Raw genomic sequence first — 22982 nt, 5'->3', positions numbered from 1 at the left:
TTGGGCACATGCGGCATTTTGCTAAGACTTCTGGCAGCATAGCCACTTATAGTTCAGTTGATAACATACACTTCTTGATTGAGGAGTTCAGAGAGACTCTATTCAATTGTACTTTCCACTGTTCGCTGCTGTGTGCAAAAGAGCCAAGTAGGGAAGGTTCATCTTTTCCTCTCTGTGGTGCTAATTTGCATATTTAAACATTCTGTGGATGCTCTCCCAGTTGCAGCTCAGTGGCTAGTGTTTAAGCACATATTTGCATTTGAAAAAAAAGTTGTGAAAAGGAGGAAAGTATACATTTGATCAAAGAAATGCTAATGAGAATTTAATATAGCTTCAACTTCTTCATTCTTGTTCAAAAGTTTATTATGACCTCTTGGCTAGAAAAGTGTATCTGTGCTTTGTACCCAGTTTTGAGGACTTAAGATAAAAAAAGTAATTTATGTGCCTCTGAATTTTTATTTATATAAGAAGTCATCCCTGGGGTCTTTGCTTATGCAGGTTTAGCATTAGTTCAATACCAGCAAAACAACCTCAATATAAAATCTCCCCCAAATACCTGGTTGTCTGTTCTTCTGTAAGCAGAGCAATAAGTTTTGACTAAAACAAGAAAGAACCCTCACAAATAAAAAGGGGAAGAGGAAAGAAGTGAGAATTTTTCTGCTTGTGTACTTTAAGAAAATTTTGGTGTTAATAATGAGCATTTGAGATTAGACAGTTTTTCCTAGATGCTGATGGCAGCTGTGGATCTTCTGCCTCTCAAAGACCAAGCATACCATGGCTTTGTGAGGTGAGACCGTACACTGGGCTCTACACGGAAGCATCAGCCCCACACATCATTTTTTTCTCACTGATTCTGTGGTAGCCAGTCTTTAAAGATGACTCCTATCAACCACATATTTCTGAATGTATGCCCTAATGTGGCCCCCTCCTGCAATGAATCTAGGGTAGCCTTCTGACTTGACTCATTGAAACCAATGTAATGTGGTGAAAGTCATGGTAAACCTTAAGCAGGCCTAGCTGCCTCCACTTTTGCACTTTTGAAAAACTAGAACTTCCATGTAAGAAGTCTAGTAGCCTCCTGGAGGGACCAGGTAGAGAGGGGCCAAGTGGAAAACAGAGGATCTGAACTATATGGAGAGGAAGAGAGGTGCAGTCATCCTAGCATCCCAGTTTAGCCTCCACAGGACTCCATCCCCATCTCCAATATGACCATAACTGCAGGAGAGGCCCTAAATGAGACCAGTGGAAGAACCACCCAGCTGATTCCAGCTGATACCAGTCAATTCTCATGAGAGATAATAAAATGCTTGTTTTAAGCCATTCGCTTTTGGGTTGGTTTGTTATAGACCAATAGAGAGCTAAATCAATACATTTCTCCCAGGCATCTTTGCACATGTCTTCCTTCCTAGTTCTTTTTTTTTTTTTTTTAATCTTGGAGACGTGAGAGGAGACTATTGCATTGGTTCAAAGACAGGCATTTCATGCCCATCTTTAACCTGCTACCCCTACTCCCCAAAACCATATAGACCTTGAGTAGCCCATTGCTTTGGTATAGCATATTAAGTCCTTAAACTGAGTATAGATTTTGGTTTGGTTTAGCTTTTCTTACAGCTGATTTGATGAAATACTTAGAGAAGTAAAGATAAATGCTCTTAATTGCAACCTAATAAAGACCTTCCTGGACATCAGTGATAAACTCCAAATCGAATATGTTTTGGGAAAAAAAAAGGTGGCCAGACGCGGTGGCTCATGCCTGTAATCCCAGCACTTTGGGAGGCTGAGACGGGCGGATCACGAGGTCAGGAGATTGAGACCATCCCGGCCAACACAGTGAAACCCAGTCTCTACTAAAAATACAAAAAAATTAGCCGGGCGTGGTGGCGGGCGTCTGTAGTCCCGGCTACTCGAGAGGCTGAGGCAGGAGAATGACATGAACCCCGGAGGCAGAGCTTGTAGTGAGCCGAGATTGCGCCATGGCACTCCAGCCTGGGGGACACAGCAAGACTCCGTCTCAAAAAAAAAAAAAAAAAAAAAAAGTGGAATCAATAGATACTACACATATTTTCATTTAACATTAAAACAAGCAAATTTTTTAATCTGATCCCCAGCCTGCTTTCAGTAATATTACCTACTCTTTCAGCATTTAGTACTTACTATGTGCTATGTTTTACATATATATATATATATACACACACACATACATATATATGTCAGTTTATATATATAAATTTTAAACCTGTATTCACAATGTCCCAGCAATAATGGCCTTTCTTTTCTTTTCTTTTTTTTTTTTTTGAGATGGAGTCTCACTCTGTCACCCAGGCTGGAGTGCAATGGCATGATCTCAGCTCACTGCAACCTCTGCCTCCTGGGTTCAAGCGATTCTCCTGCCTCAGCCTCCTGAGTAGCTGGGATTACAGGCACGTGCCACCATGCCCAGCTAATTTTTATATTTTTAGTAGAGACGGGGGGGTCTCACCATGTTGGTCAGGCTGGTCTCGAACTCCTGACCTCGTGATCCAACCACCTCGGCCTCCTGAAGTGCTGGGATTACAGGAGTGAGCCACGGCGCCCAGCCAATGGCCTTCCTTTTCTTCCTCAAATACATCCACTTCATTCTTGACTCAAAGTCTTTGAAGCCACATTCCTGGCCTCGAGATCAGTTCTTTAGACGGAATGGCAATTCCGTCAGGGATTGCCAGATCTTTCCCTGGTTGTCTGCTTCTCTTGATTCTAGGTCCAGCCATAATTTCACCTCTTGGAAGTAGCTTTCAGTAATAACTATGCAAAATTAACCTCCCCAGGTAGTTATTTCCTATCACATCTTCCTATTTTATACTGTCATTGCATGTATCACTGTCTGAAATTTTCTCACTGATTAAGGGACTTGCCTTTTTTCTCATACTCTACTAGAAAGTAAGACTCCCATGGATTAGGAATATTGTCTATGTGATTCTCCAATATGTTCCCAGCACCTGGAACAAGGCCTGGCATTAATGAATGAATGAAGTAAGTAAGGAAGGAACTTTTACAGTTTACCTTCATGAAAGATATTACTGTCTACTTTTATTTTTTTTTATAAATGTGGAATTTGAGGATAAAAGAGGTAACTAACATGCTCAAGGTCTCTCAACTCAATGTCAGTGACTTCTCTGCTCTTTACGCTATCCTGCTGTCCCTGCTATGGCTTCCATGTGGTTAGGTTAGCTGATGAAAACTTCTGGCAACTGTAATCTTAAAGGGAGGTCTACTAAAGATCAAAACAGATAAACTGAGTAAACAGCTGCTCTCCTCTGCCAGACTCTTAAAACAAGCCCTGGGAATATTTATCGGGTGTTCTTTCTCCCTACATTTTAAAAGAATAATGAGGGCGACAATGTGTACTTCAATTATTAAACATCATCAGTTCAAATCAATAGGTCTTAATGGTATATTTAGCTCATTTAACCAAAAACAACATTTGACCCCAAAGTTGAAGATTTAGGTTATCTTAGACAAAGTGCTCAAGAAGATTAGCTATTCAAAGCAGAGATTTACAAATGAATGCCTGAGAAGTTAACACCCATATTCTAGGCAGAGAGAATCAGGCGTGGCTGTATTGTTATATCTAAAGCTGTACTATTTAATAAGAGGGTTGGGACATCTATGAGTCCAGACTAAGAAAACATGAGTAGTCAGAATTTGTCTCTATCTTTCTAGCTCTGTGTAAGGAAGAAAATGACCAGAAAAGAGACAGAATAGCAATTATTTCTCAGTGGTGGAGACAAATCCATCCAGACAGTTGACATTAAGTACTTTCTGTTCATTTTCTTCTTTATCATTCCACATTTCTCAAGTTTCTGATTATGACTTGGCTTTCTAACAAGAAGGCAAGAACATTCTGGTATTTTTGACCACAATTAATAATTCTCATTTTTTTGAAGAAAGAATCTTAAATACCTGGTTAGCATGAGTCTGTCCAAGGGAGAATGGTCATCCCTAGCCCTGTTAACAGAGGTAGACTTTGACAACTCAAGATCAGACTTTCGCACCTTCAACCTTGGTGGCCCACCCAACTGCTACCTTGCTGATCTGTTCTTCACCTGACTCCTTGCTTCTGTTGGCACCATCACAGAAAGACTGTATTCTATAATCACAATACAGACCTGGAGCAAGGAAGCACAGAACATTGGAGAAAAGAGAAAAAGACAATCCACTCTGTGGGTGTGTGGTTGTGGGCGGGGGGGGGGGGGGGTCTTTTTCTGTTTTAAGACAGAGATTAGAGAGATGGATCAAAAAGAAGGACTCTACATTGTTAGTTTGGTCAAATTCTTAGATGAATTATAAGAAAAACAATTAGCGTATGCCAATATTTTTGATTCAGTCATATTCTACTAAGACAATGGGGGTGGGTGAAAAAGTAACACATAAGGGTCAATTTATATGGGTTAGTGTTCCATTGTTATTTTTACTGATCTAAATGCTCTTTTACTTTTCCAAATAAATGCCTGTAATACTACTATAAGCAACTGCATCCACCCACTCTTGATTTTGGCGTTTCCTCGGGGCACGACCTAATACAGTAATAACTGCAAACTTTTACACAGATGTTCAAAATATGGAATAACTGTGCATCATTAAGAAGCAGTAATACTTACCATGGGTATAGAAACATCTGTGATATAACAGAAATTAGGTTTTCATTTTAATGCCTTTGGCCACTTGGAAGAAATGTTTTCCAAACTTAAAAAGTCTGTATTATTAGTTTATTACTTTTTCACACCTCATTGTGCTGCAAGTACAATGCATCATGTCTAAAACATGTGATTCTTTTTCTGGCTTTATTGTCACAAGTCTTGTCCCCAGTTAAGAGTGCTATTTTTCAGTTTCTCTATTTTTTCTTAATTAGGAGTTTATAGAACTTCCTTAAAACCACTTATTGGGTAATACATAGAAAAACATATATAAAAAAAAATCCCCTCATCGGGAATGATTATCTTCTTAAATTATCTAGCCTTTCATGTTAATCTTCAAGGGACATTTTCATCTTTGTAGCTACTACTCGATTCCCCAAACCAACTCACAATTACATTTATAGATTTCGATGCTGGGTATCTAAACTAAATATAACTACATTATAAGGAATATATGTGTGTGTGTGTATATATATAGTAGATATATATGTATATAGTAGATATATATACACACACATATATATTTATAGTAGAGATAGAGATATACATAATAAATATTGACCAGGATGCTATGTTCCTAAATATATTTGTTCTCGTAACTTTTCTAATATTTTTACCCCAAGACCTATATTTGCAAACAGGTACACATAGAATTCAAGAACTATCTTCATATATTAATTTTGATGTCGTAAATATTTAAGAATTATGGGGTGCTATTAACTTATTGTTTTTAATATGAGAAAATCAATATAATTTTAGACTGAAGAATGAAGAATAAAAGTGTTTCCAAAGAGAAAACTTTTAAATGTTTTTTATAATGGATATGGATATATGTTTATGCATCAAATGGTCAACCTTGTTGATAATTATTACTAGCATTATTTTCACAAAAATGGATCTCCTTTTTTGTTTTCAGGATCTACTAACATTGATTAAAAGAAGTTTGCATACGCAACTTATTCACATTGCTTTATTTTTTGTTATTGTTGGTGGTATTGTTCAATTCACACAGAAATGTATTTCAAGTCATCACATCCTTGCATTTAACCAGAGAAAGCGTAATCTTGAAAGAAAACATTTTACAAACTGGACACATACCCTGTTTATTTTCTCTGAAAGTTGCACTCCATAAAGCAAGTCCATTTTTTAAACCTTTCCCAATATTATACAAAAATATTCTTATGCAAGTAATAAATTTATCTTTAAACATCCAACTTTTTGAAATTGAAAGCAGTCACACCAAAAGTTATCATGGTTAATTTTTAATCTAAACATAGAACACCTGTGCTTATACAAACTGCTGTTATGTGCTCATATACTGTTGACATGGATCTGGCAAATATACTCTGCCATTATGCATCAAATTACGTAAAAAAGGATAATCAGCGCAGAACTTGCCTATTTCTAAACAATGTTCTTTAACCATCCTCATCTTATTTGTTTATATATATAATTTCTTTTTGGAAAAAGATTTAAGGCAAGTGCAATTAAAGTTACAAAATCACTATCTCTATTGCTAACATATGCAGCATTCATATTTAGTGACTGATCTCCTTCCCTCTTAAACATGAAAGTACAAATGCTAAGTATGTTATACTTGCTACAGTCAGCTATATAGTCTTATCTATAAGCCGAAGTTAAAATCTTTAGAGCTATCAACACAAAATTACACTTCTCCAGCACTACGCCAGTAGAAATCTCTGCTATCTCCTTCCTGTGATTTCTCAACCATGTCCAGTTTTCTCATAAAGATACACAGTCATTCAGATGCCCATTTTGAAGATGACTATGAATACAAGGTCACCTCATGGTGCAGAATACTTAAGGTGCAGTACTCCTAAGATCACCAGTTGTACATTTACTTAATTCTATTGTGTTTCTATTTCATGTCAGTGATGGCACAGATTCTGTAAAGAGGAAACTAAAAATAAATCTTATCAGTAGCTGTATTTCTAAAGTTAGGCTTTGCTGAGGACATGGTATTTGCTGAGGACGTAATTTAAATGGAATCTGAAAAAAAAATGTCATTTCACAGCCCTGGAAAAATAAAATTGTCCAAAAGATAGGAAATCCATGGTAATAGCTTTGGTGCTTTCACAGGCTTTTCGTATGATAGTTGCTGAGTGCAATACCTCCTCAATTCTTTATAAATAAATTATTCAGGGCTACCATGTAATGGAAAAAGTGGAAAATAGAGACAATCATAGAATTTTTATGGGAGAAGTAAGAATGAGCTGACTCTTTTCTTTAAGATAAAATGTATGTCCTTAAAGAAAAGTTAGTTGAACAGAAACCTGGGTATTTATTTTTAGCCTATGCAAAAAGGATTCACTGGGTAATTTCCTGATGGAGTACATTGCCTTGGCAACTCATAGCTGTTTATTTAATGTAGCACATATACTGATTAGGCTTATTTAAATATATTGATAATGTGCATTTTTCATTTCACAGTACATACACATTACACATGTATGCACACATGTACACCAATTTAGCACATTAAATGCTTCTCGTTGTCACAGTTGATGATTCTGAACTGTTGTTGTCCAGAATACATTCTGAAAATAAATCAAGCTAAATTGGCATATTGTCTTTTTCAGTTTAGTGTAGAAATATCAAAGGCTATGTTTCACCCAATAAAATTTACTGTTGAATATTATTTTTTGAATGTTCTAGTGTTATAAAGCCCCAGATGGTAAGAAGGCCTACAGGGACTGTGGAAGTCACTAGGTTATGAGTGGGATCTTTAGAAACTTAAAGCCAACCCTCCAGAAACTCTTTGATGTGGCTACTCTGTGAAGGATGTATAAGAATATTTTGCTCTCAACAACAATCATGTCCTTGAAATATGTATTAGTACTTAGAATCAGTGACATGATTGGTTCATAAGAATCTTACATCAAGTAATACATTCTCCTTAAGAAACACAAGCTAACAACTTCAACTCTGGTAGTCATTTCAGGCAAAACAAGGAGTCTAGAGATCAAAATTAGCCCGGTAAAATAAACATATGTGGCTGGAACTGTATCGTCAGAGTAAGCGATTGAAGGGTAAAATAAAGAACCAATTGGTTTGTCATCGTTGTGTAGGTTGTCATTTTGCTGAAAAAATGCAAGATAATGCGTTTAAATGATCATCTCATGTAGAATTAACTAAATTTATTGGCACTGTTAGAAGATAGCCTTGTAGTTTATGACATTTACTAGAATAATGCTCCCCAAATTACATGATTGTAAAAATTTCCTGGAGTTGAATTGTTTTGGAACGTGAGCCAGGAACTCATTTAAGCTTTTAACAAATGCTGTAAGTGATTCTTATGCTAAGCAACATTTGAAAACTCTTCATTAGCGTTAATCTTTTGATGAATTGATTGTTAACTTGAGTAAAAATAATTGTTAATTAAGTCCAACTAATTTAATATTTGTATATTTATTTTCACAACAAATGTCCTTGGCATTCCTGTTAAATTTGGCTGTTTTTAAAAAATAGAAATAGAAGCTATAGTAGACTTGTATTCTCTCAGAAGGGAGATGTATTACTTTTTTTTTTTTTTTTTTGCTAAATGATACAATTACTTTTTTTGAAGCCACATATTCCATGGCAAAGCTGAACTCAGCTTTCTTAACTAATTTTTTATTTTCCTCTTCATGAGGAATTCTCAAAGTGTAATTTTCTATAGTTCAGGTTTTTTAAATCAAGACTTCATCATGAGTTCTGATTAGCAGTTTGGGAGGAATTATTTAAAAAGGAAGACCTAGTTTCTGGTGATATTTATCTGCTGGAATCTTCAATTTTGCATTCCACAGAGTGGCAGCATTTTTAATTACAGAAGCAACGAATCCTGCACCTGTGTTTTTCAGAGTGGTCTGTGGGCCTCCACATTAGAATCACCTAGAAAGCTTGTTAAGTAAATATATTTTGTGCCCCACTTCAGTCCCATTGAGGCTCAATCTGAATGCGCACTTTTAACAAGCTTTCCAGGCACTTCTTCTGGTGCCTAAAATTTGAGACCTGCATCATTGGATAGTTTTCAACTCTGGTTGTTCTGTGGAATCATATGAAAAGCTTACTTAAAAAATGCTAACATTAGGTACAAACACAAGACTGCTTGGTTATGTCTGAATATTTGGGATTCTGGGACTTTTTAAACCTTCCCAGGTGATTCTAAGTGAATCTAGGACTTCAAATTATTGTTAATAGATCCCTTGGAAGGATGCTATGAACTATTTCACCCCTCACCAAATCTTTATGTCACAGTATCAAGCATGCCAAAGTTATTATCTCTATCCATACATTATAATATTTAGTAATACAATTTCATTTAGGAAAAGTATACTGAGCAATGGATCTTAGTTCAGCCTGAGATCACCTAAGAAATGATTTGCATTCTGAGCCCAGTTTTCTTTTCAAGTTCATACTTGCTCTTTATTGCCAAGAACAATATTGTTCCTTTTTATTTTTTATTTTTTTATTTTTGCTTTTTGCTAAATGGCAGCACAATTACTTTTTAGAAATCACATATTCCATGGCAAAGCTGGATTCAGCTTTCTTAACTAAATTTATAAAGAACAATATTGTTCTTTATTGCCAAGAACTATAGAAGTAGGATATTTCTTTGCTTAATTTAAACCAGTTATTGATTTTCATAAACTTATAGTGCTGTCATTTATGCTGGCTTTTGTGTGCTTTTCTTTTCTGTTTTTTCAGATGTTTCACCTTTTATTAGTAATTGTTTGTTTGTATATTTATTTATTCAAGAGGTTAGAAAATTGGCCTCAATTTTTCCATAAACCAGTCATTCACAGTCTTGATGACTTTTGCCATATGTCACCTTTCCTAGAATATTATTTACCTATGTTTTAACTTAAATAATGGTGTATATATTATTCTACTATGTAAGCAAAACTATTAACAGTATCCATAAAATCTTGAGTTTAATGTACTACTTAAGTTTCTTAAAAATACTGGCGATTTTTAAATCAAATACAGAGCTACTCAAATAATAATCTCCGTCTGTGTACCATCAAAACCCAACTGACATATCACTGAGGATAAAAGTATCTAATTTAGTCAAATAGCTAAATTATTGGTCAAATTGAGATGTTCTCTATCCTTCAGAATCTTACTAAACCCTTCCCCAGATACACATCTGGATTCTGCAGTACCTACATTGCCTTAGAACGGTGATACCAGGCATTAAACCTTGACAGAAAATGCAATCTTAAGGAATTTGTTTTAATTACTCTTACAGGCCATATATAAATGCTGAAAATCCCACAGCAATAAATGATTGGGTCACCACTATTATGATTTTCTTATTTTTTTTCTCATTCTCTGTTTCTATTTTGCCCATATAGAGCTGATATTAATTAGGAATCTTCTGAAGATAAGATACCTCATTAATATCAGTTTTCTTTTTCTTTTTGGTTTTTTTTGTTTTGTTTTTTTGTTTTTTTTTTTGAGAAGGAGTCTCACTCTGTCGCCTAGGCTGGAGTGCAGTGGCATGATACCAGCTCACTGAAACCTCCACCTCCCTAACAGTTCAAGTGATTCTCCTGCCTCAGCCTCCTGAATAGCTGGGATTACAGGCATGCACCACCACGCCCGGCTAATTTTTGTATTTTTAGTAGAGATGGGGTTTCACCATGTTGGCCAGGCTGGCCTTGAACTCCTGACCTCATGATCCACCCACCTCGGCCTCCCAAAGTGCTGGGATTACAGGCGTGAGCCACCATGCCCAGCCAATGGCCTTCCTTTTCTTCCTCAAATACATCCACCTCATTCTTGTCTCAAAGTCTTTGAGGCCATGCTCCTGGCCTCAGCCAGCCTCAGTCTCCCCAAGTGCTGGGATTACAGGCAGGAGCCACCGCGCCCAGCCCATATCAGTTTTTTAACCACTTGTCAATAGTATGAATGTAATTAAAATTCCTGAGAATTTATGTGTGTGTCTGAAGTGCACAAACAATCCCAAACTTTCTTCAACTATAGAAGTCTCTCCTGATATTTTGAATAATGGGTCATATGCTATAATATGATTCACAATTTAAAATATACTATGCAAATTATATACTGATTCATGATCCTTATAACATTTTATTTTTTCAATAGAGTTTATTTTCTCACATTTAAAAATCCTACTGAGGTAGAAATGGCTTTAAGAAAGTTTAAATATGCTAATTACTTTGAAATCCAATCTAAAATAACCTTACGGGGCCTTTTGTAACTATTACTTTAAATTTTCATAATGATTTATGTCTGCTTCATCTTTGATAAGTGTTTTTTAAAAGGCTGTTTCTTTAAGATATGCATTCTGCTTAAACAGCTCATTCATTCTAAGAGGCTTATGGTTGTTCGCTTGTTACGCTTATGATGGAAAGATTTACCACCATTCTCCTCCTCCCAAATAAAATAAATAATAAGGTTATTTATCTTAAAATAAAAAGTAAGGCCAAAAACATTTCCCTTTAGGATTGACTGTGCACTTCAAGTAGATGCAAACAGAGTAGAAAAACAAGATGATTAAAGATCTTGGTCACTTTAAAATGTTACCTGAGGGGACTTTATTTTAAGGTCATTATGTGAGTAGTACCTTAAAAAGAAAGGAATAAAATACCTGGGGAGCAAGAAGTAAGGAAAGGAAATAGCAAAGAAGGACTCACATGTTATCATTCCTTTCATTTCTGTTTCTCAAATAATTTTATAAAATAAAGGGACAGTGTGGAATTTAACCTTGAGAAAACCATTAATGTGATAATGACTTTTAAGTTACTGAGTTACTGATTCAAACCTCTCCTTAATCCAGTAGTGAAGAAAAAAAAGGGATTGTAAATGGGCTTGATTTTTAAAGAAGGTTTTTCTTTTTTTCCAGCCAACTGGGCATTCTTAAGTCTCTTTCTTCACCATCACAATAGGAATTAGGCCTAAGAATTATAAGTTTATACAGACATAAAAAGAGGGAAGGAAAAGTTTAACAAGAGTTATCAAATTAACAAACGTACTTACATATGTTCCAACAACACATTATTTAATTTATTTTCATCTATGATCAGGTAGAAACCAGAAGAAACATTTGTAGCTTAATAAATAATTTAATTTCTTGAATTTCTATGTAACATATAAATTTATTTTTACAGGATATATAGAGAGCATACTCATAGAGAGCAACAGACTTATGAAACGACTATAAAACACAAATTATAATTTGAGTTTAAAATTTCTCATTTTTACACTTGTATTTGTCTATTTTCCTATTGCTAGTCAAAGCAAAACCAAATATATAATTGTAAGTATTCTAAGAAAAAAAGGAGCGCCTCCATCACCTACGCGTGAGTTACATACATTCTAGATTGTACAAAATCAAGAGGGTAGGCAAAACTAAAGGGAAACACTATGTAAAAATGCACTTTTTACTGACTGTTGAACAGATCTGAGAGTGTCTGAGTTTTAAATATGACTTGAACACCAGCAGAGGAAAATGACTACATCAATTTTCCTGTTTGGGTTCCCTCAAACTCTGAAACTGTAAAAGTTTTTGCAGTTCAATAGCAAATTATGTGAACATACCTCCACTACTTTGGTGGAAAGAATACACTAAGGATTCTAGTTAAGAGGAGCATATACTGCAAGGAATATGGACAACCACCCATGTATCCTAACATTAAGATGTCTTCATCCCAGTTGAGAATTAACCTAAACGGTCACATCTGATCTCCCCAAATTTAATCTCTCATTGACTAGTAAAGATAGATCCAAATTACTTTGCCACATTTTCATGCACTATGTAATAATGTCATTTCACATTAAATCTTTTTTTAATGACACAGCATGCCCTTTGAAACTTAATGTTATCTGGATTATGAAGGTTAAAATTTACACATCAATATTACATGTAATACTCTCAAGTTCTTGTGCAGTTTTTCCGATTCTATTCATTTAGTAGTGGAGAGAACATAGTGTAATGATTTTTTAAGAGTGATTGCCCTTGTTAAAAAGAGAATATGCTAAAGACTTATGGACCATGGGGAATGCATCAATGAAGATAGTGAATGGTAGAAAAAACAATAGTACTTTACTTACTTTAACGAAGAATTCAGAAACATGAGTTTGTCAGTGGACCCAGAGGCTATTTAGAGAAAAATTTTCAAATGAGCAAGAGAAATACGCGCACACACACACACACACACACACACACACACAAAGACATGTTTTACATTCTGAGCCTAGAAGGAAGAAATGATACTTGATAGAAGATTGGAATTGAGCTCCAATTTTTTTACATCCAAAATTACATCCATTTTCTATGGATGTGATGGAAATTTGATGATGACAAGGCACATTCATTTAGGATTAGGATTAACTCATCATCATATCGTCCTTCTCTTGCTTTATTCAAATTTAGTTAGATCTTACAGCTCCTTGTGACAGTATCTCAATTTATTAACAGAGAATAACCTTTCACCTTGCTACCAATTGCAAGTAAGTGTAAAACTTTAAATAACCACTACCTAACTTTAGTTTATTCTCAAAATTCTTCATATTCCTCCAAAGTCATATCATAAGTTATGAAACTAGCAAAATAATAATTGCTGAAAATCAAATATATAGCCACTTCTAAATCTTTGCCTAAAAAAAAACTTGGTGGGATTTTTTTTTTTTTTTTTTTTTTTTTTTTTTTTTTTTTTTTTTTAGAAAACATGTCAAATGTTTGTTTCTTCTTTTCCTGTACTGGATGAATTCTTAGTTATGTTGTAGGAAAAATAAACATAAATCATAAATAAATTTACTGAAATAAGGCATCATTGCCAAATTACATAATTTCACATTCACCCCAAACTATTTTTAGAATGAGTAAAGACATGAGTAAGATTATCACAACAATGATAGCCAATTACTTTTTATCTGAGCATGAATTATTTGTCATCATACAAAATTTTTGTTTATAGTATGCTAGGTCTCCCACAAAGTCAGGCTATTTTGGAAGGAGACTTGTCTCTAGTAGAACAATAATTATCTCCTGAGTTTTTATGAATGAAGGTAGAGAGTGGTAGACAAAACACTGCCTGCAAGATATGTGGGTTTATCTGAGTATCAGTTTCTGAGAATATCTTCTAAATCCAAACATCAGTAGCTTTTTAGGTGATAGATGTCTTGAGACTCACACCCAGACAAACACCATTTTAGGCACATTAACAATTTTGTCTGGAATTTCAAGGGCTTTGTTATTTTATTCCTTTTTATAGACGCAAGGTATCCTTGAACCCAAGATTAGGATCTACTATTAAGGATAATCAAACTTTATTGGTTACCTTCTTTGTTCAGAACAATAAAGAAGTGTAAAGGATTCATGATAAGGCAAGGAATAGCGTCTGTTTCCATTGATAAGCTTCTCCTTTTAGGGATTCTAGTTGCATCACCATCTTTTGGTAATAACTGTATATACTGTTAGAAAAGTTCCTCAGCAATAGGGAATGTGTGTCTGTCTGTAGATGGGATTTCTAACCTATTTAATAGTATTTCACCTCTATTAATCAGCTATGTCAATAATGAGATTAATGACCAAGCAAGTTCAGATCAGAGACAGGAAGGGATTTTCCTCTTCCATGTCTGTGTATTCTCTTACTTCCAGTCAGTCATTTCATTTGTATAATGCTGATGCTATCCTTTGAATTTCAATATGCTTTTTTCTGGGACTAATGTTGCAAACTTAACCTAATAAAGAAATTAATCACAAGATTAAAAAAATACTCCTTACAAAAAAGAGAACTAGGGCCTCATTCCAGAATCCAAAATGTATGAATCAATGTTTTCCTAGAAATGGTGATCTTAATTTATATAAATGATATCTGAAAAGTTAATGACTATTCTAGGATAAACAAGACTTAGAGTTTAGGGGTTGGCTCTCAGTTAATATTTGTTCTTGTTATAAAATGCTAGATAGTAATGAAATATGGAAGAATCCAGCATCTATATTTTAAGATTAAGTTGATAGGGTCCAAATACATATACTATGAAGAAAGTAATAATCACAAAGTGGTTTACTGTTTGAGCAATCGAGTGTTTAGCTATAGAAATATAGTAGATTGAGGTCTCTTAACTCATGTCTCAGATTTGTTTCATAGAATTGATCTAAACTTAAATCAGCTGTCTACATGAGATACAAATGTCTTCTCTGCCCACAGGATACCTAAGGAATGCAGTACAAATTAAATAAGCAAAAGTTTGAGCACCCGAATAAGGGGTAGGATGCTCATAAGCAGCAAGTAGAGGTTACACTAAAGAACCAGATGATCTTTTGAATCCACAATGTGTCGTTCAGAGCTCAAGCGGCAATTGATGAAAAACAGGCAATACCAAACATCACATACGTCCAAGTCTGGAAGTCCATTCTCTCCCCCAGCTTGGCTAACATATTCACACTTTCAATTGTGTTTTTACAACTAGAATATTCTTATCCCCCACAGCCCCCACTGAAAAAAGCGAAGGATGAAACCTAAGCACTAGGGGACATCGATTTTTTCTCTTTTTATTGTGAGTTCTAACAGAACTTTTGTTAAACATAGAGCACGTGAACACATGACAGTTTCCTTCATTTGTTCTCACATGGAGCTGATAGAGGAATACTTGGGAGGAATGTTTCTAAAGCCATAGATAGCTTCTTTTGCATTTATTTCATTTTTTAAATATGACAAAGCATTAGAGAAAAAAGAAGTTTCATAAGTTGTGAGAATATCAAATATTACCCATCAATCCCTGAATCATGCTATTCAAAGTGCTTAAATCTACACTAAAAATAGAACAAAAAATGTACTCCCAATGCAGCTAAATTAACACCTATGGATGCCTAAAATATGACTGTGGTCTGATTACTTCCTCTACATTTATTCCACACTTCCATCGTGCACTGAAAAGAAAAATTAAAAAATAAAGAGATAAATCAGGCCATTGCCATGTTTACAGTTTTCTGAGCACTGGGGGAGTTTGGAATCCAGTCCAATGAGGTACACTGCCACCAGTCCCTGACAGCTGTCCATAGTACAAAGTAAACAATGGCCTTCTCAGATTCTGAAAATAACCCAATGTGCAAAGCTGACCTTAAAGTTTTAAGTGTCCTTGCAGCTTCAGTTCTGGTTTGAAAATGTGACACAGATCCAAGGGGAGAGCACGGGAATAAAGAACAGATTGTAGAGAAGGACCCAGGCGACTTGTCAGGGAAATAAACATTTTTTAAGCAAATAATAATCAATGCACATCCCAAGGCTCCTTTACCTTGTCACACAGATACCGAGACCTTTTCATTGTTACAAATGCTTACACTTCTTCATATATTTGCAAATTAATCTCACCCTCCCCAATGAACCCTATTGCAGTTTACACTTGTGTGTGTGTGTGTGTGTGTGTGTGTGTGTGTGGCCACCTTACTATTGTGACCAAAAGTATAGAATTGTTTTCTTACTAAATGGTGGTAGGAATAAACCAAACATACGATAGTCACTACACAGGCCCACAGATGATGACTGGGATGGGAGTTCCTACAATGAATCACTAAATTAATGTGTAAGTTCTATTATCAGTGTTTTTATCACATTGATTTTTTTTAAAACTAAAAGCTACATAGGTAATATTTCCTTTTAACAACTCTGCCCTCTGCAGATTCGTTTGTGATTGATTTTGCATCAACCTTCACATGAATATGAATTAGCTGCTTATGTCATTGATTTCAAACATAAAGCTAAATGGTAAGGGATGAATTTCTTGGGAGCATCAGCTTTCTGTTTTCTGAAAGATAGAATTACATAGCTAAAATAAAGCAAATTCTTTATACAGTAAAATTAATTATTTTAAATACTTTCTGATCTAATTTAAAAACTATTTTGTATAAATAATGTTTATTTTGAAAATACTGATCTCTGTTGGTATTCATATGTTTGACCTCCTGAGTTCTTAAACACCTTGATATTAATAAGTGTTGCTTATGCCCACAAACTGAAACCACTTAATTCTTAATGTAGTGTTGAAAATTAAATACGAGGGAGTTAACATTTAATTACAAGGGGGCTGCACAATAAGTTTCACAGATTTTCTCTGACTCTTTAGGAAATAACATTTTGTATAATACAAGGTGACAGAACATATTTGATGACACATCCTGTCCTTCCCTTTGGTTTGGAAGCCTTCAGTGTAAATTTCATTTTGACTTGCGTTGATTCACTCTTTTGAATTAACTTGCCTGGCATTTGCACAGAATCTCATTTGCAGAGAAATTATAGAGGGAAAAGAGGAAGTAGAAGATTAAACAAAAACAGCCACAAACACATTCATGCCTTTCCAGGAAGTGATCAAATATAGGGCTTGATTTTTTTTGTTGTTGTTTTTTTTTTGTTTTTTTTTCTTTTTTTTTGTTTTGTTTTGTTTTGTTGTTTTTATATATATTTATATTTATATATATGTATATATATATATAAGGGTACATCAACTCATTTAAAAAACGGAAATAACACTCTTCCCCAATTTCATGCCCTTGATCTTCTCTTCTTAGTACTCTGTAGTGGTCACTGTGAAGTGATTAGCACACCTTTGGGTCTAGAGTGTATTCTGAAGAGCAGTGACTTAAATGTTAAGACAGTTAGACCCGCCCCCACCCCTCCACAGAGTTTACACATCATGCCGCCATTAGAAAGGTAGAGGTGGGGAATGAGGTGGGACAAGGAAGAGATTCAGGGCTCTGACTGGTGGGGCCCTCCTATGATCAAGTGTTCTTCTCATCTTTTTTTTTTGTTTTTTTTTCCCCGAATGGCAATGCTGGCATTTGTTGCACTGTTCTGTGAAGGCCGACGTGGCCCAGTTGATCCTAGGCAGAACCCGAGAAAGAATCCGGTGCTCCTTGTCCCATCGGATAGATTTGTCCAAGCACCCCAAGGAAATGTTAAAAGCAAAGTAAAATTTTAAAAAAGGAAATAAAATAAAAACCCATTCTAAAACTAAACTAATGAAGCAAAAAAAGGGTTTTCTATCTACACATCAGTCTCTTCTTTAAAAAAAATGTAAATTTACAAATTCCAACGACATATAAAACAAAGTCAAAAAATGTAATGGTAAAAGACATGGTAAAACAGGAGGACACTGATGCTACAAAGAAATTCCAAAAAACATATGTACAAGACCCTGTTTTTCCTCGTGTTCTAGAGATTGTAATGCATGTTTTTTAACAGCAGCAGTCGAGGATTTAGTTCCAGGCACTGGACTGCAGATTCCACTCAAGCTCCCAGGGATGGGATGTCCCTTGCTTTTCTGTCACCAAATCACACTGGATATACTGGTCTCCCTTGGCAACAGCGGCAGGATGGCACTGTTTGTGTGGGCCTCATCTGGATTCTGCTCCCTGCTCGATTTTGTCTGTGGCCGCTGCCCGTTGATGAGTGTCATAGGGATGTTACAGTAGGTATGCTGATTGCCTATGGAGGTAAGAGGCAGGGTGCCGGTAGGAGGTACGTCGTACTCATAGCTTCGGTAGTAGTGTTTCTGACGCATTTGTGAATGGTACGTATTGTGAAAGGTAGAACGGAGATCTGGATGGGCAGTGGCTAGAGCTGTGGAGGTGGCCGCGGCCATAGAAATGGCCGAGACAGTCTGCAGCTCCCCAAAAGGCCCTTGCTCACTGACATCTAAAGCCTGCTCATGTGTAATGGGTTCTATCCTCTTAAAAGGCATTTCATACTGTAAACGTTTCCAGAACTTGGAGTTCAACTTGTTGCATTTTGGTCCATGCCATTTAATGACCGTCAGGAGCTTGATGGTGTGCTTCAGGGCCTCCACCTCCTGGTAGTTCATAATTCCTCTCAGTTCACTGCATTCAATTAGAATCACTTTAATTTCTCCAGTCACAAGCATATTTCGAAGTCTGGTTTCCAGCTCAAAGATGCTCCAGCCCCTTCTAACTACGTAATTTGGGGTCATGACAATAATCAGCCGCTTGCTTTGATCTACACATCTTGCCACATCTTCAATGTATGCTACAAAAGATAAAAGAGTGCATCAAAATGAGTGAATGGAAACTTTGGTCCAGAAAGTCCTAGTAGATTCTGTTTCAGAAATTAAATGAAAACAGTTCACTGAATAGAGTTTGGGACTTGCTTCTCCTAATGTCAGCAATATTTTTTTTCCCGGTACAAATCTCTCATTTGGTTTCTTTCAGTGTCAAGGCTCACAAAATGAGATGCTTTATACAGTAATGGAGTATCTTCTCTGAGCTAGCAAAAATTAAATTTCATGTGAACACACAAAGACATTTCTTTCTAGGGAAGCTAACAGATACAAATTTTGAAGTAAAGAACCAAACATTAAAATTCCATGAAAAAGTGATGACTACACAGACACTCACATGAATATGCACACTCTCAAATGAAAACATTAACTTACTTCCAGTTGGGATTAAATCTCTGTCTGGTATAAACAACTTATATCCATAATGCTTTTCAAGCATATCAGGTAGGATTTCAAGGGCAAAACGTTCTTCTTCCCCAGTCTCTTGATTCCACTGGTCAGGATCCACTTTGGTGTATGATAAGTATGCATCATAATCTTTATTGTCTGTCAAAAAATTCCAAAGAAAAGTCGAAGTCACTACTCTACAAAGATAACAATAGGACATGAAAACATGCACTTTTTTTCATAAACATCTCCAAATGTCCCATTTCTGAAAGACCAAAAAATGAAGCCTTCATTAAGTTTCATTGAGTTCAGTGATGCCAAATATTCTAAAACTAGTTTGGAGGTACAAAGGGTTACATTTTGATTTGTTGTTGATGTTGTTGTGAAAAAAGTAGGAGAAAAATCAGTGAAAAGAGTAATGAAATGCAGACTTCCTTTTTTTTGAGACAGTCTTGCTCAGTCGCCCAGGCTGGAGTGCAATGGCGCCATCTCGGCTCACTGCAACCTCCGCCTCCCAGACTCAAGCCATTCTCCCGAGTAGCTGGGATTACAGGTGCACGCCACCACACCCAGCTAATTTTTGTATTTTTAGTAGAGATGGGGGTTTCACCATGTTGGCCAGGCTGGTCTTGAACTCCTGACCTCAGGCGATCCACCCGCCTCAGTCTCCCAAAGTGCTGGGATTACAGGCGTGAGCCACTGCACCGGGCAGAATTTCACCATTTTTGATGCACAGATCACAGAGAATCTTGATTGCTTGTAAAAGCCATATGTTTGGATATCAGTATGCTCTTACTTTAAATCTTATGTTCAACTGATCCTACCCTTGGCCATTTTACCCAGTTGAAAAAAGAGAGAGAAAACGGCAACTGACTTAATTGTGGAGGAATGATTTTTTAGATTATGTGTGCTGTGTTGATTTTCTGTTGGGGAGAAAATAAAACCAAACTTGGGATAATTAATTTTTTACTAGGAGTAAGTTCTTGCATATTGGGACTGAGAATATTATTAAAATGAATGATTATAGAAAGACATTATTTTTCTGGTCTCCACTCATCTTACACATAAAATATTGCCAAGTTATTTTTCATCGTGCTAATCAGTTTGTTCACAAGAATCAAGAAATAGAATGTAAATAAAAGAAACTTAGTTCTAAAATCTCATTTCTGTCCTTACTCTTCCCCCTTTTTACATGAGAAAATTTTAAATATTTGAGGACTACTATCATTTGTTATCTTTATCTTAATTTTTCTAATACACCATCTCAGATTTCTCATTTGTTGTTTCTACGAATAAGAAATCATTTATCCTCTGGATAGTCTTTCTTTTGTCAATTTCCTTTTTAGACTAAGATATCAAGATTCACAGTTCACTTAAATTTTAAATACTGTCGATATGCTGAGTCTACCAATATCAATGTCTGTAGCTCTCTACTGCACTTCCCTGATGATAGGCAGTGTATTACTTGATGATTAGATCCAGTTAAATTGAAACACTCATAAATTTCAGAATAAAATGAACTCTGCATTAAGCATAGAACTTAAAATATTTGGGCTATGAAACATCAACGATAGAGGGACATTCTTGACTGTTGCTCTGGGTAGCTTTGGGACAATCCTTTTGACTTCAAGGACACTAAAACTCACTTCCTGAGATATATACATGTGTGTTAATTCTAGTAGTCTGATAATTTTGAGCCATCTAGAAATCATTCTATGATTACAACTTTTCAGGGCAAACTCAGAAAAGTGCTACATGTAAAGTTAACACAGGTATATAAGGCACTAACAACTTCACTATAGAGTACTTGGAATAAAAACTTTAGCTATAGAAGAGTTTTTTAAAAAGCAGCTTTTAGGGCAAAAAAGTTTAAGAGAAACAATCATACCAAATGTGTCATATTTTGGCATTTCCTTTATTCTTTAGCCAGCATATAGTTGTACATTTTAAAAAACAAAATCTAGTTTTCTCCAAAAATAATTATATTTGCTATAGCAAAGCTATATGCCCATAGGCCAGTACAATCTATAATTGTACCACTCACTGATGTAAACACTTTAGTTGAGTAAGGCATCATAAAAAAAAGCACACAATAAAGTCAGTACATGATATCGGTTAATAATTAAAATATTCATTAACTATTCACATGCATTACCTATAAGATACTAAACTTTCTTTACAATATTGGTCATTAGTTTCTCGCCTAGCAGGAGATGCAGACAAATCAATAGTACATTCCTAAGAGATAAATGTATTACTAAGGGTAGTTCAGGAGTCACAGGCTAATGGAAGGACTCCTCAGGCCGGATTGTGGATTGTAGTATTATTTTGGGCATATGCTATTTTCTTTCTGGTAATCTGTTCTTTTCCAGTTTGCCACAAAGTAGGGCAAAGTGTTGAACCTCCCCTCAATTGGGGTTGTGTAATAATTAGATCCTCATTCATTGCCTCATGTCTTCTCTAGGCTTAAGATTATTTTAAAGCCACATCAACATGAACACTAGTAAGAACAGAGCATTCAGAAATCAGACGAGATGTAGACAACTGGTCCACCCATACTGGTAAATTTCAGATAAATATCACCTTTGCTTATATAACATTATGTTTCTGATTCCCCTGCTTCTTTCATGGAAACCTCTCTTCCAACCCATAAATACTGTCTTTCTGCAAGATGTTTTCTGCAGTCCACTTCATTTTTCTTTCAGCCCACTTTCCCTTAAAAATATCCTTTCCTTCCATAACATCACTTTTGTGTAGATGCCTCCTCAATTGGGATGCACGATCCTGTTCTATTTCTCCTGAATTATGACAGTCCCCCACTCCTACCTGTAACCTGAACACTTTAATTTGCATCTTCATCATGCACCTCACACTTCACATGCTCACAACGTAACAAGCTTCCCATCTCAAGCTCTGTTCTTCATCTTTTATTTCATTTTAATTTTAGTAACATAAAAATCTCATTTCTTTAATGTCAAAACTTCAGATGCGCGTTCCACCTATCCCTTATCTTTACTAATAATCTCATCGCCATTCGTTGGTACAAATCTATTGGATTCTATTTCCATTCTAGGTTAGGCCCTACTCATATCTCAGCTGTTATAATTATATTTCAGTGGTCTTCCCTTTCCATTTCTTTCTCCTTCTGGAGAACAGAGTCACCAAATTTACCTTCCCAGATCTTACCACTGATCATGTGTTATGGTGGCTTAAAAAATATCTGTGGCTACTCATTGTCTAAATAATCAGCAGCTGTATTTTTAGCTTGTTTTCCTTGAAGGTTAGCCTGATTTCCCTCAGTTGGAAGTGATACTTTTCCCATGTATTATATGATTGTGCTTATATCTTATCTTCTCTCTTAGACTATGAGATCCTTAGCTCAGGTATGTGACTAGGGCTTAGTAGATGCTCAAGTTTATCAGTTGATGAAATGAACGAATGGCCTTTCATTTTGGTATCACATGACTCACACCCGATAGCTAATTTTGAGATTTTTCTCAAGACTCGGATCATTTCTCAGGAGAGACTGCTTTGGAGATGTAGACTCCATGCTGCTCTGACTTCTCAAGGAATTACTAGGAGCTGTGGTTCAGAGTTTAGCAAGGCTACTTTGGAATACTCTTGAACTGTAGCTTCTTACTGTGATTCATGAAAAGACATTAGGGTTGGCCAGGTGTGGTGGCTCACGCCTGTAATCCCAGCACTTTGGGAGGCTGAGGCGGGTGGATCACAAGGTCAGGAGATCGAGACCATCCTGGCTAACACAGTGAAACCTCGTCTCTACTAGAAATATAAAAAAATTTAGCCAGGCGTGGTCGCGGGTGCCTGTAGTCCCAGCTACTCGGGAGGCTGAGGCAGGGGAATGGCGTGAACCCGGCAGGC

At 35.9% G+C, this 22982-nt stretch overlaps 1 protein-coding gene across 1 annotated transcript in view; it reads right to left on the bottom strand.

Annotated features, from left to right (window-relative positions):
* Positions 1-5625: 5625 nt before the first annotated feature.
* Positions 5626-22982, bottom strand: part of IL1RAPL1 (interleukin 1 receptor accessory protein like 1) — a 1380067-nt gene continuing 1362710 nt past the window's right edge. The window contains exons 10-11 of the mRNA XM_055267893.2: positions 19089-19259; positions 5626-18682 (exon numbers count right to left, since the gene is read on the bottom strand). Of these exons, the coding sequence (XP_055123868.1) occupies positions 17964-18682; positions 19089-19259 (890 nt within the window). The 3' untranslated portion in view covers positions 5626-17963. The remainder of the gene's footprint in view (positions 18683-19088; positions 19260-22982) is intronic.

This window comes from Symphalangus syndactylus, chromosome X (assembly GCF_028878055.3).
Source record: "Symphalangus syndactylus isolate Jambi chromosome X, NHGRI_mSymSyn1-v2.1_pri, whole genome shotgun sequence".
Taxonomy (NCBI): Eukaryota; Metazoa; Chordata; class Mammalia; order Primates; family Hylobatidae; genus Symphalangus; species Symphalangus syndactylus.
Note: the sequence above shows the minus strand (reverse complement) of the source record. Positions and strands in the feature narration are given on the sequence as shown.